At 41.0% G+C, this 17,404-nt stretch overlaps 2 protein-coding genes across 2 annotated transcripts in view; one reads left to right on the top strand and one right to left on the bottom strand.

Annotated features, from left to right (window-relative positions):
* Positions 1–3,635: 3,635 nt before the first annotated feature.
* LOC134198444 (fibroblast growth factor receptor 1-like) lies at positions 3,636–6,770 on the top strand. The gene is made up of 10 exons (XM_062667885.1): positions 3,636–3,854; positions 3,912–3,975; positions 4,103–4,189; positions 4,252–4,356; positions 5,593–5,762; positions 5,822–5,944; positions 6,006–6,076; positions 6,205–6,245; positions 6,310–6,409; positions 6,469–6,770. The coding sequence occupies exons 1-10, from the start codon at positions 3,636–3,638 to the stop codon at positions 6,569–6,571; spliced, it is 1,083 nt and encodes a 360-aa protein (XP_062523869.1). The 3' UTR covers positions 6,572–6,770.
* A 1,596-nt stretch (positions 6,771–8,366) lies between these two features.
* The window catches only part of LOC134189421 (rho GTPase-activating protein 19-like), a 9,471-nt gene continuing 433 nt past the window's right edge, over positions 8,367–17,404 (bottom strand). Inside the window, exons 2-9 of the mRNA XM_062657684.1 lie at positions 14,803–14,904; positions 14,514–14,744; positions 11,964–12,151; positions 11,813–11,902; positions 10,545–10,766; positions 8,838–8,924; positions 8,746–8,772; positions 8,367–8,687 (exon numbers count right to left, since the gene is read on the bottom strand). Of these exons, the coding sequence (XP_062513668.1) occupies positions 8,634–8,687; positions 8,746–8,772; positions 8,838–8,924; positions 10,545–10,766; positions 11,813–11,902; positions 11,964–12,151; positions 14,514–14,744; positions 14,803–14,904 (1,001 nt within the window). The 3' untranslated portion in view covers positions 8,367–8,633. The remainder of the gene's footprint in view (positions 8,688–8,745; positions 8,773–8,837; positions 8,925–10,544; positions 10,767–11,812; positions 11,903–11,963; positions 12,152–14,513; positions 14,745–14,802; positions 14,905–17,404) is intronic.

Raw genomic sequence — 17,404 nt, 5'->3', positions numbered from 1 at the left:
ACTGAATGCTGAAAAGGAGTCGTGACACTGCAGAATATTACATGGCTGAGCTGTCTACATACGTAATAGAAGCGAACGATGATGTCAACTACGTACCTCGTGCAAAACAAGCAAGTGCGTGAAGCGATGTCGCGTGTTCTCAACTTTCATACCTGCATGCATACCTAATAGAATTAGCTTTATCAAGCTATGAAACCGGATCGGGGGTCCCACGTCACTATGACGTTCTCGAAAGCGACCAGGCTCTTCTCGCGCTGGAGCAATTCCGTAAATGCTCCTCCTCGTCGTGTGATTCACGTGCGGTTAGCTCTGCGCGGAAGAGCCTGGCTTGCGAGGCTACATGTGCAGCAGCAGACCCATCTGTTTCGTAACTGGCACGTGGCTAGCCACGTGCATGGGTTTAGCACTGTAGTTACAAGTCGAGAGTTTGACTTCAGTCCTGCAGTCAGTGCACTGATCAAAAGTATAAACAACTGTCATGTTTTACAAAAGACTTTTTATCAAGAACAGTAACAATTGTAAATGTACACTGTACCCACATGTCAACTAGCCTCGCTGTTCCAGACTGCCATCTAGATGGGAGAATTTTTGTGCTGGTGTACGTACACTGTGCTAGAGTAGTCTTCTTGTATGCCAAGCTGCCCACCCTATCGTGGATGTGTACAAACACTGAACCTGACGTGCACTCTGGTTGAAAGATCCGAAAATTGGCGTTTTTCCTCGACAGTTTCTTCGCCTCGAGCTCGTAGGAATCGATCCTGCTGGACGAGATTGACAATTTGTCGGAGTAGCCTCGCGAGCTGTGCGACCTCACGTGCTGTTCGCTTGCTTGCACGTGAGAGGAGGTACTCGAACCGGAACCACTCCTATAATTTTGTGAGTTCCAGACACTTCTGTTAGTTTTAATCCCCCCTGCAGCTTCCTCACTGGCCGCAGACTGTCGTCAAGATAAAGTTTGAGTTCGTTGTATTTCTTTTCATAGATAAACTGTTGAAATTGAAATTAATGACAAATCCAAATTTGGTCAAAACGTTATATCCATCACCTTTTCCAACGTGTTGCTACTGTCTACTATAACTTTAGAGGTTTTAAGTAACTTCAAAAATCAGCTGTTTTTTGTCTTTCATTAATTATTTGAAAATCATGTTTTTAACTTTCGGACCCTCGCGATGATCTTAGAACCGTACGGCCTGGCATTTTCATCTATTAATTAATTAATATCTAAGCCCTTCCTACAAAGAAACTGGAACCATTTACTAGGTGTCTGTTCCCCTAAGCTAGACTCGTACCCAGTCCTCCTCCTCGCGCGCGCTCCACGTGTTTTGTCACGTGCTTTTTGTTCCTCTCGCCAGGGGGAGGACTGGTAACATATTATGTCATGTGACCATTTATTTCATTAAGTTAATGTGAAGAACTAGTTCTTCACGTGACATAAGATGTTACCAGTCCTTCTCCTGGCGAGTGGAACAAAAAGCACGTGCCAAACACGTGGAGCGCGCGCGAGGAGGAGGACTGGGTACGAGTCTACCCCTAAGCGTGAACTCGGAGGTGAGAATGAAGTAGAGGTCACACCAGGTGTGCTCATTAGAGCAGTTGGGGAGCACATTATACCAATTATCTTAAATGGTTCCAGTTGCTGAACAGTTGGTCTTACAAGATAATTGGATAATTGCCATTACTCCACCCGTTTGTGTTTGATATGCACAAGTACCTTCCTTTCGTTTCGTTTGTAGGAAAGGCTTAGATAATTTGATAAACAGAAATGCCAGACCTAGCGGTTTCTAACGATACCGAGATCATCGCGAAAGTTTAAAAACAGCAGAGATATTGATGATTTTCAAAATTCACGCTTATGGGGAACAGACAGTAGTGAGCGAGCACTCCTGCTGGTGTGACCTCTAGCTCATTACTCACTCCCGAGTTCACCACGTGGGAACTAGAATGTAAATTTAGATCGAATTCAGTGCAACTAGAAACTGAGCACCAATCTAAATCCCGTCCACAATTTTGACTTTCGTCTAGGTTTAGAGTTAGTAACGAAATCTTGACTCTAGTCATACGATCTGGCATTTTAGTTACCAAGCTGCGTGAATTGCTGCTTTCGTATGTCTTGCATCAGAGGTGAAAGACCTTTGCTGCATGTATCTATATTTATCTACATCATCATATCTACTCTGGTGTTTGTGTATATCCGATACGCAAACACCTCTTTAAAACCGTTTGCACATACAGTGGGAGGTGCTAGCGTGAGAATCATTCAGCAGAAGCTGGAAGTCGACTCTACTACAAACACAGATCAATCATTACGGCTCAAATCTCTGAACTATATATATAGTGTCCTGTGACCCTTCAATACACTCACCTGCAAGCTACTAGTACATGCCACTCTTCTAGGTCACCATGTTGTGGACACTAATATTGTTGTGGACATTGCCACTAGTCTACGGCGGACGAGCTGGTAAGTATCCATGAATTTCAAATCCATGAATTGTCAATATTAAAATGCATTTAATTAACAGGCAAGCCCTTCTACTTTCCATCAATCCAGACAGACAGTGAGCATCAGCTATAGTGCAAGCCTTTGCATGATGATCGATTGTGTCTCTGGCCACCACGTGGAGTTTGCTTGTTAGCTAATTAATTCTTTTTGGCTTATTTTTCTGTAGCATCACTTTCAGGAGTTAGAAAAAGTAAGCGTCACGTATTTGAAGTTCCCTATGATTTGGAAGACTTCACTTTGACGTGCACAGCAAACAGAACTAGGAGCAGACACCTGAATTGGTTGCCAACGTACAAACAAGATCGAATTGGGCGAAGCTGTGATGGAAAGTCAAACTTGTGTTTGCAAGATAAATCATATGATGGCACGCGGCTCGTTCTGCGTTTCTACCACATTTCAGAATTGTCTGTTGGTAAATACCGTTGTGTCAGTCTATCGGTCCCTGCCAGTGTTGGAAAGTCAGTGGCAACAGCAGTGACAATACTTGTATACAGTAAGATGTCTGCCATGTTGCGAGTGTGTCTTCAATTTTTAAGACCACTTTTGTAGATATCTCATCGACTCCACCCATTTATTCAATTGATAACCAGACAGATTTTGTCTATTCAAACATGGATTTTGTAAACTCAACTGGCAATTTGGTCATTCCATGTCAGTTCGTGTACAAAGAAAGCAGACTGTCATTGAGCGAGACTAAAGTTGAATGGAAACTCACCGGCAATGTGTCGATTATATGGCGTCAAACATTTGATAAACAGCAAGCGAATCTTTCGATTCGTGTTGACAGTGTACATGAGTACAAAGGAATGTATCAATGCATTGCCAGTTCAAGCTTTTATTTACAATCATTAGTGCTGAAGACAGTGAAGATTGCTTTCAACCCAATCACCGCAAGCTTTCTTGGTCGTAAGTATAATGTACTCCATCGCATTTATTATGTTGTTACATATTCAACTACGTCTGTCTGTCTGTCTGTCTGTTTCTGTCTCTCTAGTTACTAAATACCTTCATTCAATCTACAGAGTCCAGTGCCACACAACCTCCCACTTCCACTCAGAAGTTCTCTCAAAACACTAGAGAGACTGCAGAGCTCAACTATGCAATCGCACCCAATGTCAATTCGACTGCTGTCAACATGTCTGCAACATCAGTCAAACCTACCTATAACATTTCAAGCAACACAACATCAAGAAACACTGTTGTTATTGCTTCTGTTGCTTTAGCTTTAGTGACGGCAAGTTCCCTAGCAGTCCTACTGGTCTGCTTCGCTACAAGACGACATCAGCAACAACCTTGGAGACTGTGTTTACGTACACACATTCGGTGCAGAAAGGATGCCAGACAAGAAGTAGAGGTAACGACCAAAGACAGTCCCTTGGAAAGCATGTCTTCAAAAGTCCATTATTCACAGAAACTGGATATACCGAAGGAACTGCGAATAGCAAGAAATCACATCCGAATGCACAGAACAATTGGTATAATATGCATCTGGTGTGTGTGTGTGTGTGTGTGTGTGTGTGTGTGTGTGTGTGTGTGTGTGTGTGTCTATACGTGCATGTGCATATCTGTAACTCTAATACGATCCTGTTTGATTAATTGTAGGTGAGGGATACTTTGGTCTCGTCATGGAGGGTGAAATATACGATAAGCAAACATCCTGGACTAGAGTTGCAGTCAAAATTTCAAAAAGTAAGATGTTGTATGACCCAGGCCAAGTTGTCTCTTTGACTATAGTAATCAATTGACGACAGGTCACGTGGAGGGATCAATCAGTTTGGCAAATGAAGCTGTAATCATGGCAAAAATAGGCATCCATGAAAACGTTGTCAGGTTACTAGGTGTCTGCCAACACAAAGGTAAACTGCATTCTTCTCCTTCTCTTCATTAATTTGTTTGTGTTTAAGTTAAACATAAGGTATGGTGACTACACATATAAATGCTCCTGCTACCCTGACTGTAAATAAAGCGAATGCTGCCTTTTTATATCAAAGTTAAATTTCACCTCAATGGCAGCATGCATGTTTAACTAGTACTACCGTGTACATACATGTACATGCTCATTGTTGGTATAGGCCATTTGATCGAAGCTCTGCCCCAAATTCTGAATTCCTTTTCTACACTCTTCTGTCTATACTTTCTACAACATTACAGCAGTTAAAGTGAGTTATGAGGCAGGGGTCATGCTTTTTTGGTAAGTTAAGACTTGTTGACTTCATTGGTTTCATTTTAGTTACTTGAGGAATCTAATAAATTCAGAGAATATGAGGCTGATTCCCATATCATTCAAGAGCACGTGATAATTATAAGGTGGGGTGAGATTTCTAAACAGAACAACCCCATCCTGCTTTCTCAGCTAGCTCATGCTTTGTAAAGAATGGCAATAGAAACAAGGCTTGTTGTATATATATATATATATATGAGTCATTTAGTCATTGTTACTTTCACTGTCTGAAGGCAGGGTCTCCTTCACTTATTTCTATAGTTAACCTGCTGTTTACAAAGCCTTCTGATATACCCATAGTAGCTGCACCACCCAAGTACAAGGGGTAGTACTTGACCACAAGTATATTTGGCAGCTAAGGTGTAGTAGTATACAACCAAGTTCCAGGCTCTGCCCTCATTGCCTTAACTTCTAACAGCAGTTCCAACTGCTATGCTTAGAACCGACTCTTCTAGTTTTATACAAGCATCTGGTATTCTTGCATGATAACTGGCATAGAAGTCCCACTCCAGCCATTGCACACAGAATATCTTTGATATAATAATATTCCACTCTAGCTGCCCTGGCCCTGAAATTCTAGCTGAAGCCATATACAAATTCTAACTCTCTCAAGATAACGAGATGCTACATGTATGTCCATTCTTTCTTTACTGATAAAGTTTAATTTTAAATACTGAGCCAAGTTAACAAACTGTCAATCGTTGTCAATTTTGTAAAATTTGGCTGTACAATAGCCTGTCAGATTCAAAGTGTTTACAAAAGCAACCATTTTGTCACATTCTCATGTACTTGCCTACTAATCTATGTCTCCAAAATATCTTTCAACTGATAATATTATATCTAATTTGTCATCATGTTTTGTTACATCCAGATTCAATTCTTCTGATTATGGAATACACAGAACATGGCAACTTACGTTCACATCTGCTATTGCAAAGAAACACAAACACCGGAGAATGTACACACAGTTGCCCAACACAGAAGGCATTTCTCTATGCTCTGCAAGTCGCTAAAGGCATGACCTATATAACATCTCAAAAGGCAAAAGATCCGTAATTCCTACGTTGTATAATCAATTGACATATTGTCTGTTATTTCAGTGCATACATGGAGACTTGTCTGCTCGCAATGTTCTTGTTCATGCAGGCAATGTGCTCAAAGTGTCTGACTTTGGTCTTGCAAAAGATATCCATTACTATGAGTTTTACAAGAGAAAGACTCCTGTAAGTGTAGACAATAAGCACATGTATGCATGATATTTGGTGAATACTACATGCTTTGTAGGGAATTGTTCCTTTCAAATGGACAGCCCCAGAGACTCTAATCGATAAAATTTACACAGAAGCAAGTGATGTGTAAGTGACTTGCATGGGCACGCACATGTGTGTGTGTGTGTGTGTGTGTGTGTGTGTGTGTGTGTGTGTGTGTGTGCAGTATGTGCGTGCATGTTATGTACAAGCTAACAAAGATTCATCTTCATCAGGTGGTCATTCGGAGTTCTTCTATGGGAAATTGCCACACTTGGTAACTACCTGGTTCCACAGGACCTCACAAGCACCCATATCTCATTCACTGTTTTACTTTTCAGGAGGCTTACCATACCCTGGAGTCCCAATTGAGGAACTCTATGAGCTGCTCACTAAAAGAAACTACCGCATGAAGCAACCACCCAACTGTTCAAAGAAATTGTAAATAATTAATATCAAGTTATGTAGAAGAGGCATGCAGTAAACCACTTTGTGCATAGATACAGTTTAATGGTCAACTGTTGGAACGAACTACCTAAAAATCGTCCAAGATTCAGCGATTTAATTGGACTAATAGAGCAAGCAATGCCAGAGCTGGAATAATGAGATGTAAGTCAATGCAATACGTAACTAATGCACAGGACTGGCTTCATCCAATATGCCATGTCTCTAGATATTGAGACATTCCACAGATCAGTGGTAAAGTACATTACTGTTGAACTGGACAGTACATTTTAATTAAGTCATAGAAAGACTTAGAGACACTAATCTGTTGGCAGTAAATGTCACGTGTTAATTAATTTAAAATTCTCATCAAAGTGTTCTTGTTTGACAAAATAATAAATAGACAAAACCCTCCAGTACATCACAGGTCCACACCTGAGCCATTCCGAGAGATGCAATCATGTTTGTACGTGTAATCTCTAGATGGTGCTTGCATGTTGCATAATTCAATGATGATCAAGTGCTTATTCCTTTCAGTACTCAATTGGGGATCATGAAAGCACAAAGTCAGACTAATCTGTTGTTGCGACAGATGAGCCCTTCATCACAACAGAGTTAATCCTCCCATCATCTAGTTGTGACTAATACCGGGTTTACACTAGACGATTTGACTCGAGCCAAACTGGCCGGTGCTAATTTGGCCCATGTAAACGATGTTGGCTCGAGCTAAGTGCATTTAGCCTGTGCTAAATTAGTCCGAGCTAAACCATAGGGCCAGGCTCAAGCTAAACCTAACGTGTTACATATTCTTGTGTTACTGGGCAACAATACATATAGTATATTTCCTTCTGCATATTCCTGTATTTTTTCATATTTGCAACCTTGAAGACTTTGATGAACATGTCAAAGAATCATTTGGAAAGGTTTTGCACCAGAATCAACAAAATAACATTAGAAGTAAAAACAGTAACGTCCTCTTCATGCGCTTGTGCAAAGCATGCCAAACACACAACCACGTCCAGTTAGTCTAAACACGCCACCAATCATGCCAAATTAGCGCGGGCAGGCTTGAGTCAAATTGTCTAGTGTAAAGCCGGTATAACTGGTCTAAGCGTTGCAAACTTTCTATAAGAGCTAATAACAGCTACTCACAATATGAATAGTTGATTGAACAGAACCCCACCTGTCTATTGGCATTTCAAATACTTTCACAATTTTACAAAAGCATCTGGGTATTTCTGTCTACCAAACACTGATCCAATTCAACGGGATGGTGTAACACAACGATAGGTACTGTAAATCCAGAAATCTTAGTCCTTCTGCAATGAAGTAGTTCGTACACATGTTATGTTAGTACGGGAGATCGGTACTGTACTGTAGCTGAATTCAAGTGCATCTATCTATAAATTTTACTATTCATGTTATTTTAGTACAACCAGGTATCTGTACAAAAATAACTACAATTTCATGAGTATGAAAATTTCTGGATTTATAGTACTTCGTTTGCCCAAACATAGTCGTGCATGCGTATACTATGTACATGCAAAATACTATTCTGACTTGGAGACAATTGTCACACGTTCTGCGTATAGTCTTGCATAGCCAGACCCTACCTGGAATCATACTTCCAGTGGGTAAGGTTACAGGACACCCTGAAAAGGGAGAAATTAAAGGTGTACATTAAATTACCAAAATCGGACTGCCACAAGTATAACTTTGCTAGGTAACCAAATTAGATGTAGGCACCGTGAACGAGTGTAAATCACCAAATGCCATGCCAATAGGTCCATCCCCACACTGACATCATAACCTGTGGCAGCTAGATAAGGTATACATAGGCACACTGATAATGTGGTGCCAGTGGCACATACAAGTACTTTCACCCCACAGCCTGGCTCTACATCAATCAACCTCTAAGAGTCTGAAGTAGATGAGGGTAGTCACGTTCAATGGTACATTTAAATTGAATATATAGACTCCCACGTGTAAAATGTCTACACCACGATTCAACTGCTCCGAACAAGATCTGATCTTAAGACGTACTCTTTGTCAAGTATAAAATCTTCACTGTCCGACATGTGATGCACTAACATGCATGTAGTGGCATCTGTGATACATACAGTGTATAACTAATTACATTGTAGTAGGGGAACTACCTACGGCCAGGAAAAACTCTGCACTGGGAAAGGCTTACAACATTGCAGAAAAGTGTGTGATAAAATCATACAAGTGACATCGACACGTCCATTTGCTCAATATCTGATGATGTGGGAGCCTGCAGATATGATTAAGTGATATTATAAATTTCATAATCTAATAGCCGATTGACTTACTTCTTTCACATGTGACCACTTGAGTGGCTATGAAAATAAAGGATGTCAGAAATAAGAGATTTACAGCGATGTGTTGTTGTATGTAAACTTACAACAATGTCACGATTGTACTCTTCTAGTGGGCGACGATGTCTAGCATGTGGTAAAAATGGAGGCGTGCCTGGCATACCGACGTTGAGCTAGAAAACGAAATAGTAATGATACATATGTACATATACAAACTTGAAAATTATGTGTTCCACACTACTGGCTACTTCTGTGATCTGTCTGTCATATCAAATGTATTTGCTGTTGAAGGACAATGAGCAACCACACATTAACTTTATTAATATTAACTAACATTAGAAATCCTGGAGGGAGGAACGATCGTACGGCTTATTAATTAATTAAGCCACATGGGCTTTAATACAGCCACAAACAGTAAAATGATCTTGGCAGTCAATCAATCAGTCTGTTTCCTTTCAATTGATGGTGTCTATTTGCTGGAATCTTAATTCAAACACTAACACAATGTTTAAACTTCAAAATCTAGTGGTCTCTTGTATGTAGAATCTTGTGGTCAATAAACCATCTTCGTTAGACAGTCAGTCAGTCAGTGCCATTCACGGCGCTGTTCATTAGAACTGATCTTCAACTACTATTTGCATGCATATAGTTTTAACTTGTAGTTTGCTGTAACCGTGATTCCACTGACCTGAACTGTCATGGATAATATTTTACTTTTAGCGTTCTGTATGTAGAGGTTTGTCTGTAATAAATGATGTCAGTCAGTCAGTCAGTCAGTCTGCCTGCCAATCTGTGTCTGTGTCTGTGTACCAGAGTTCTTGATTAGAAATTAGAAACTGTGCTTGACAGCCCGTTTCTTACCTACATTGACAGGGTGCTGCAGGGTTCTACATCCTAAAGTAAACCATCCATATGCAGTAACATGCTAACACATGCATGTGAAGAAAACAGGCAGTAATTGTTGGGTCGAATCACAAAACAAAGAAAAATCAATAACAACGAAAGACAATAATGTTGTCATAAGCAGTAGTGATTCAAGAGCAGTCAAAGCTGCTGTATGTTTACAGTAGAAAAACACTGATGTAGTATTTCTTTGAAAAAGCCACCATCAAATAATGGCCACATTTGTAGACACTTAGAGGCACATTGCAAAGTCATGCCCTCAAATAGAGACGAGCAGCTGGTGCTAAGAAAGACAAAGCTCGAATTAGGTTGTGAGATAGAAGGTGACAACTGTTTCGAAAAGTGCCCACAAAATACATTCGTGAGCCACTAGAGGCACTAATCAAGCTCATATCCGTATCTAGGCTGTGCATGTGTGTTGAGTTCATAACAATTTATGTAACCGACAGATATCGCCACACACACACACACACACACACACACACACACACACACACACACACACACACACACACACACACACCACAAAAGGCCTAGTGTCTACTAATTAAATCAAGAATAAGGGCCACCCTCAAATATGAGCCTCCCTCATCAAGTAAACACAGTTAGTGTCTGTTGCTAAAACAGAAGCTACTGCCTCATTTTGACAAAACACGGTAAGCCTATCTGCTCATTGAGTAGACATTTGTGAGTGGAGACAAACCCCAATGCAATTGATATCATTCTTCAGAGGCCACAAGATTTCCCATCCTGAAAACCGTGACTTAATTCTAATTGAGGAAATACTGTACTCAATTGATTACTTAATTAATTGTCTGTCTGTCTGTCTGTCTTCTGTTCAGTTGACATTTTGAGTCGGCAACGTATACAATGCAATAGTAAATCCTTACGCGTTTTGTAAAATGTTGCTTTGACTTGCCATCGGGCATATCCTGAATTTTGTGATAAAGTGCAGCTAACGCCATCTGTGTTGTCTGTTTCGTTCTCTGTTCATACTCGTCCATTGACACTTGCTTGCAGTAACTAGATGTCATGACTGGTATCTCGTCATCTTGACCGTTGGCTTTCCGTGTCGACTGAATTCTCAGTTGTATTAGAAGTTCACTGGGTATCTAAAGGTATAAATAACGTAACACAACATTGGACAACTGTTGATTAGTTTGTGTGTGTGTGTGTGTGTGTGTGTGTGTGTGTGTGTGTGTGTGTGTGTGTGTGTGTCTGTAAACATGTTTTTAGTGTTACTAGCATTTCAGATACATATGGCTGTGATTCAGTGATGGGCAAGCTTCATTACTATTGTAATTACTTATTTCATCAAGAGAAACTGCTGGTGATAGCAGCACACAAAGACTCTGAAGAAGAGGGTGTGATTGAAGCCTTACAGAACACCTCTAACACAAAGTATTGAGCTTCCTGCAGTCAAGATTAGAGCGAATCGTCACCATACTCAAACAATTTCAGAACAACAGTAACCATAGTTCTGTACACTTTCTAAAGTAGACTATACAGGTAACGATTAAGTGGATCGACATTCCACAAAAGCGGTAAAAATATAAAATGTCTATAATAATGATTACGACACCACTTTTGAATCTTAAACCTAATTTTTAAAATTTTTTAATGAAATACCTCCGTCTCTTTTTGGTATCACGTGACTGATGACTGGTGTGTATGTGTGGGTTCTTACTTATGGACAACGTTGATACAGTGACATAAGGTGAGAGAACAAAGATGAGTGAAGAGGGATAGATGTTCCAACTACATGTAGTGTACCGTACACCCACTACTTCTAATTGGATTCAACGAATCGTGATCGAAACCACCTCCCGATGTGGATTGAATTTGTTTCAATCAGATGGCAATCCAGTTTCCAGTGTGGACAGGTCTTTAGACTAGTATTTATGAATGTAGCTGCATGCGTGAGAACACAAGTAAGGTCAAAGCCAGAATCCACGTTTCATTATGCTCAAACATCCTCACATTTTAGTCGAACACTGCCCAATGTCCTACCATCATAATACTCTCTGAAGAGTACAATTGATCTGCACAAATAATCTAAATGCCTCACCAAACAGATGAGGTGGTGCCCATTTCTTAGCAACTGTATGACTACAGTATTTATTTTTATACATATTTTTGCTTCACTCTGCATGTTTACCTGAAAGATCTCTTCAAAATGCTCAATCATATGTTGAACTGCTGGAGTCATATGACTAACAGTAATGGCCGACTGACAAGACGAACATCCCTAAACACAAATCCACAATGTCAGCAGACACCACCACGTCTTTCTATCATTCAAACAACACCTTGCTGTGACCACATAAATTCGGCGTCAATACGACTGCCAGATTGTGAGAGCCCATCCTGTTTTCTTGTTGATGATCGACGATGAGACCAAGTAGTTGAAAGAGAGAGACGAGAGTCAGACGATTGACAGGAGGCAGCAGCAAGAGTAGAAGCTGTATTACTTCCGTTTTAGCTGCATCACTCAAATCTAAAAACAAAAATCTAGAGTCTAAAACTTCAGTAAGCAATCATGATGTCATACATCACAACTCAATTTTATTACAAAAAATTGAAGTCACCAACTGCCTCTGTCATACTGTTCTTGTCAGAGCTAACCGGTAATACAGTATACTAGGCCTCACACGTCCTATGGGCGGTAGTAATTGCGCTAGCACCTAGATACTAGCTACCCAGGCAAAGAAAACATAAAAATTAACTTTCTCCAGTCATTCAGTATTTGAGTAGCCCCCATCTCACAATCTCACTGTAGGGCAGGTCCACCCGTGTTACTCTAGAGACAAAATCTACACGCACATGCACGCACAACACACACACAAACAAACAATATATTCACTCGAGTTAGAGTTCTGTCTCATAGCATCCCACTACCTATGCTACACATCTGTTATGCAGAGAAGAAGACGCACTGGCTTACTCCGACTGCAGTGGGTGCAGGATGGCATGCTGGCGAGCCCACATTACATCCGCAGACTCGAATAATTGAACAAACAAACTCCAGTGCATCTCATTTCAGGCTGACAAAGTCTGGCAGCGGCACAGCACTCCACCAGTTGTGAGAATGGCGTACAGTGGCTGGCGAGTGTACATCACATTCGCATACTTGGTTTATTGAACAAACAAACTCCGGCGCATCTCATTTCAGAACGCCAAAGTCTCATTTCTGGCCGTCGGAGACAGTCCAGACAAAATCCGACTCGACTGTTCGTCTCAGACGGCCGAACTCGACCTGGCCGCCGCATTTTGCGACGATCCGAGAGCGGCGTGGTGTCAATTGGCGCATTCCAGACATCCATCCATCCAAACAGACGGAAGCGTGGGTTGGCTTATTATAGTATGGGATTACAGTTGGAATGCTATAGTAGAGAAACAGCACACGCTTTGCGACGTCCCATTTATTCCACAAACGTGAGTCTTGTCTAGTTAGGCCATCTGAAGAACTGGAAGTCATAAAGCGACATTTTTGTTCCACAGTAGACCCTCACATATCCAACCCCCTTTGGGCAAGCCACAAAGGAATAGAAGTCGGATAGTGAAAAGACTGAATAAGCAAAGAGTTAGACTTTCAACCATATCTGGGAGTTTCAGTCCACTTTTTGGAGTCTCAGTTTGTACACATGCAATACACTAGTGATAAAATGATTGCTTGAAGACGTAATGTGTATATATGTACACTACAATCACCAAACTAAGTTGACCCTTGAAGCCTCCAAATCTTTCGTCGCTGTCAGGGCATGTTGTCGCTGCGCTTGCACGAATGGTCTGGTGACATCAAATTATCAAAAGCTGTCGGATATGGGAGAGTAGAATGTGCGAGGGTGTACTGTAGTAATTAGTAAAAAGTTATAAATGACTAACAGTGTTTATTTGGGTATCAATGCTAATGAGTAAACTTGCAAGCAAATCAACGTTTTATAATGCAGGGTTCTCGCTACAGCACGGTGCCGCACCATGCTCCAGTAGGAGTGCACCACGCTCAGAAACGGTAGCTATGAGTCCAAAGTCTACAGCTAAGGAATGTTTGAGAATTCCATACTACTGTAGACAATACTAAAGGTGACAATAGCTACAAATCTAGGCTCTTGCAAAATAACACGGGATGATAGCCTCGCTCTGTAACGTACTGTACACACAAGCTGTTGATTGCAGTCCCGGATGCCCTTCCAATGATCCGGAAAGCACACTCTTGTCTGGCAAGTGTACACCTAGAATCTACTCTAGACTGGTCAAAGCAACAACAGTGGTACACGTCAATCAACGCCCCACTAGACAAACTTTCTGTAGTTCGTCTACGAAACTTGTGCAAGCGCAATTGATGAACATCGCTAAGAGCTTACTGACGATCGAAGTTGATTTCCTCGCAAGGGCAGAGCAGGGCACTTGAATGTACGTCTGCTACAACGCAAAGTCTACCTCACTTGAGATTGGCTCCAGTGCCCATGTCTGACTATAAAGAGCAAATTATGTGTCGTCAACCTGCCCATCCCACCACGCTCCCAAAAATCTCTAGCGAGAACCCTGATAAAGTCATAACTTGGATTAGTATTGCCGATTCCTGTCAAGTCATCGTGTTGATATCACTATACCACTTTTGATACTTCCATGCAACATGCCATGCCACTAGTCTACAGATTGCTATTTCACTATCGCTGCTGCTAACAACTTGAAAATCACACAAAATACAAAACAAAAACAAATAAACCAACAAACATACAAACAAATGAGTAACCAAGTAGACCAACATGCAGATGAACAAAAAAGAAAACTGACACAACACTCAACACAACCAGTCACATGACAGAGACGATCAACAAAGACATACATGTACATACCATTGATTTGCTCGTAAGCCAGAAAATGCTTCGATAAAAGAATTGAATCCGGCAGTTCAGCAAAGTAGCACTTCACCACAGACGCCACATCGTGAGGATTGTACTCCGACTCCACAGCGGAGAGATCAAGCAGATGCACAGGATGTGATCCAGACTCAGACAGAAGCACTTTCAATGCATCGGTACGACGTTTACTCCCTGACACTCGAAATAATCCGTCCACACACACATCTGTGATTGACAACCATTTACTATTAGTGAACAAAACAAGACATGATGGAAAGAATACGTTTCTTGAGTGACTCAATAAGTTGAAGGATCTTGGTAGGACCGTTCGGCTCTGGAAGCGGAGCTCCAAACAACTTCTGTGAGCTGGAAGGTGCACCAGATGCTACATACGTAAAATTCAATAAGAATGAAAAACAAACAACAACAAAGTAAATTTAAAAAAGAAGACATTTGTAAACAGACTGACAACAAATGATGACAAAAGACGTTAAACACAACAGAAACTAGTAGCAAAGAGTTAACATGAGATGAGGTTATGGGTATGTAAACAAAAATAGACAAAAGTAAGCATGCAGGTGGACAGACGAAGAGTCAGGTCACCTAATGGAAAGATGTTTGTTAGGTAATCTAAGCAAACAGATGAACAAGCACACAAATAAGTTTTCCATTTAAGAGTAAAGCTAGCCTTGGGATTCCTCAACTTCTGTGGCTTAACTAAATCAAGAGTTAATGCTTGCACATAAACTGCATACAAACGAATAAATGGACAAACGGATGAGCCCCTCTATCATTCAGATGGCTGTTGTGTCAGATAGAGCATTCATTACCTATGCAGAGTGTCTGGACCAGTGCAAACTATACATTTGAAGCTTGGCCAGAAGTATCCAAAGACACTGCATGACTATGGCATTGTTCTGAACTGGACGCCAAGGGTTAACACTATCACATTACTTTAAAACCAACCTATTCATCTTATCCACACATCTAGAGTCTAAGACTGGGTACATTTGTACTTGTGAGTTAATTCTTTGCTCAAGAATATGAGGCCTGTGCTCATCTTGAACCTGACCTTGTGATGCAAAGGTAACAAATGCCTTCACTCACCATATACAAGTCACACACACACACACACAGACACACACACACACACAGACACAGACACAGACACACACACAGACACACAGACACACAGACAGACACACAGACACACACACACACACACACACACACACACACACAGTATTGAGTTAGTATATACAAACTGAATGCTGCTTCACACAAAAGTGACAAGAAACGAGAGAGTTCGAGACACCGAGGCAACAGTGAACACCTTTCTTGATCTTGATCTACGCAAATGATCCAGACTGAATTAACTAAAGCATGTAACACAAACAGTAAAAAGCCCCAATCAATTCTAACATTTAGTTTACTGATATCGCTCTTCCCTTATTTCCTAATGTGATGTTAGTAAATGTCAATGCTAGACACATGTTGCAAGTCATTTTATTGTGTTTATGTTCCGTCAGATAAACAAAGACAGACAGACAAACAGACAGGCAAACAGAAAATTGAAGAGGATTACAGGAGGTCGGGAAGATGGGGTCATGGGTGAAGATTTGGATGTACAATGTACTGTGCACTAGTTAGTTAATTAAGACCTTTGCATTTAATGTAAATGGCATAGGTGGTTTTAGCCTTTTTAAGTTTGAGACAGAGACAAGGATTAGTGTATATTTAGTGTTGTAATTGTTCTTAAAATGTATTGAAATAAATGAAGACAAACAGACAGATCGACAGACACACTATTGCAGTAATTGCTCCAGGATGCTCAAGTGTACGTGCAAGAGCTGATTTCATCTCCTACAAAAAGCCAATGCTCAAGTCATCATGGGAAAACTTAAAGACTGACAGGCTCAGTTTTGGATGAATAATCAAGTTGGATCGACAACAGAAACATCCAACAGCTAGTTGTTCACTAAAATAGTTTAGAATCATAGTGGTAGTTAATATAGTTCATTTAGGTTTAATTGTTCTATGGTTTTACTTTACCATTACAATTTGGCATCGTAGTAGTTGGGACACACATGAGTTATTTGCGTTGCTTACCTGTTGTATTAGCTAGAAAATTTAGTGAATGAAACAAGACATAGAGACAGACAGAGATATAACACAAGCAGATAGACAGATAGACAGTAAAACAGACAGATCGTAATGGTCCTGTTGTATTATACCCCATTCACACGAGCAGAGCTCCAAACTGAGCCGAGCCGAGCCAAGCCAGCCCGGGCTAATGCATCGAGCCAGCCCTTGTTCACACGACGTTCTGACAAAGAGAGCCAGCCGAGTTTAGTAGGCGTGTTTCTCGGTATGCACGCTAGATACAGACGTCGTCATGAAACAAGCTGTCCGCACTTACTTCTCGCTGGCACTTGAAGTCTGCAGAAATATCGAGGAGAAGTACCGAGCATAGACGTCAACGTCGTCTTTGTTTTGACAGGCACTACACAACCGAACCGAACCAAACCGTGCTGGCATGGCAACTTGAGGCACGGTTCAGTTCGGTTCGGCAGGCATTCACACGACAAAGTGAAACTGAGCCACACCGTGCCGTACCATGCTGGCGCAGTTACAAATGCTCGTGTGAATGCAGTATTAGTGTTGCTGTAAACTTTTTCTTGGTAGTTTCTCTTAGTTGCTCATGGTTGGTGTAAATAAAAATGTTTGATTTAAATGGAACTATATGTGACAGACAGTCTAACACACACACACACACACACACACACACACACACACACACACACACACACACACACACACACAATGTTTATTAACTTTCTGTAGTTGACTGATATCAATCATGTACGCTACCTCTCTGAATCAAC

Source organism: Corticium candelabrum, chromosome 1 (assembly GCF_963422355.1).
Source record: "Corticium candelabrum chromosome 1, ooCorCand1.1, whole genome shotgun sequence".
Lineage (NCBI taxonomy): Eukaryota > Metazoa > Porifera > Homoscleromorpha > Homosclerophorida > Plakinidae > Corticium > Corticium candelabrum.
Note: the sequence above shows the minus strand (reverse complement) of the source record. Positions and strands in the feature narration are given on the sequence as shown.

Bases quoted from the DNA above. Each gene is read 5' to 3' on its own strand.
- LOC134198444 (XM_062667885.1), top strand. From the start codon at position 3,636: ATGTCTGCAACATCAGTCAAACCTACCTATAACATTTCAAGCAACACA. The intron at 5,763-5,821 runs GCAAAAGATCCG...CTGTTATTTCAG, and splicing joins CCTATATAACATCTCAAAAG to TGCATACATGGAGACTTGTC. The intron at 6,246-6,309 runs GTAACTACCTGG...TTTACTTTTCAG, and splicing joins ATGGGAAATTGCCACACTTG to GAGGCTTACCATACCCTGGA.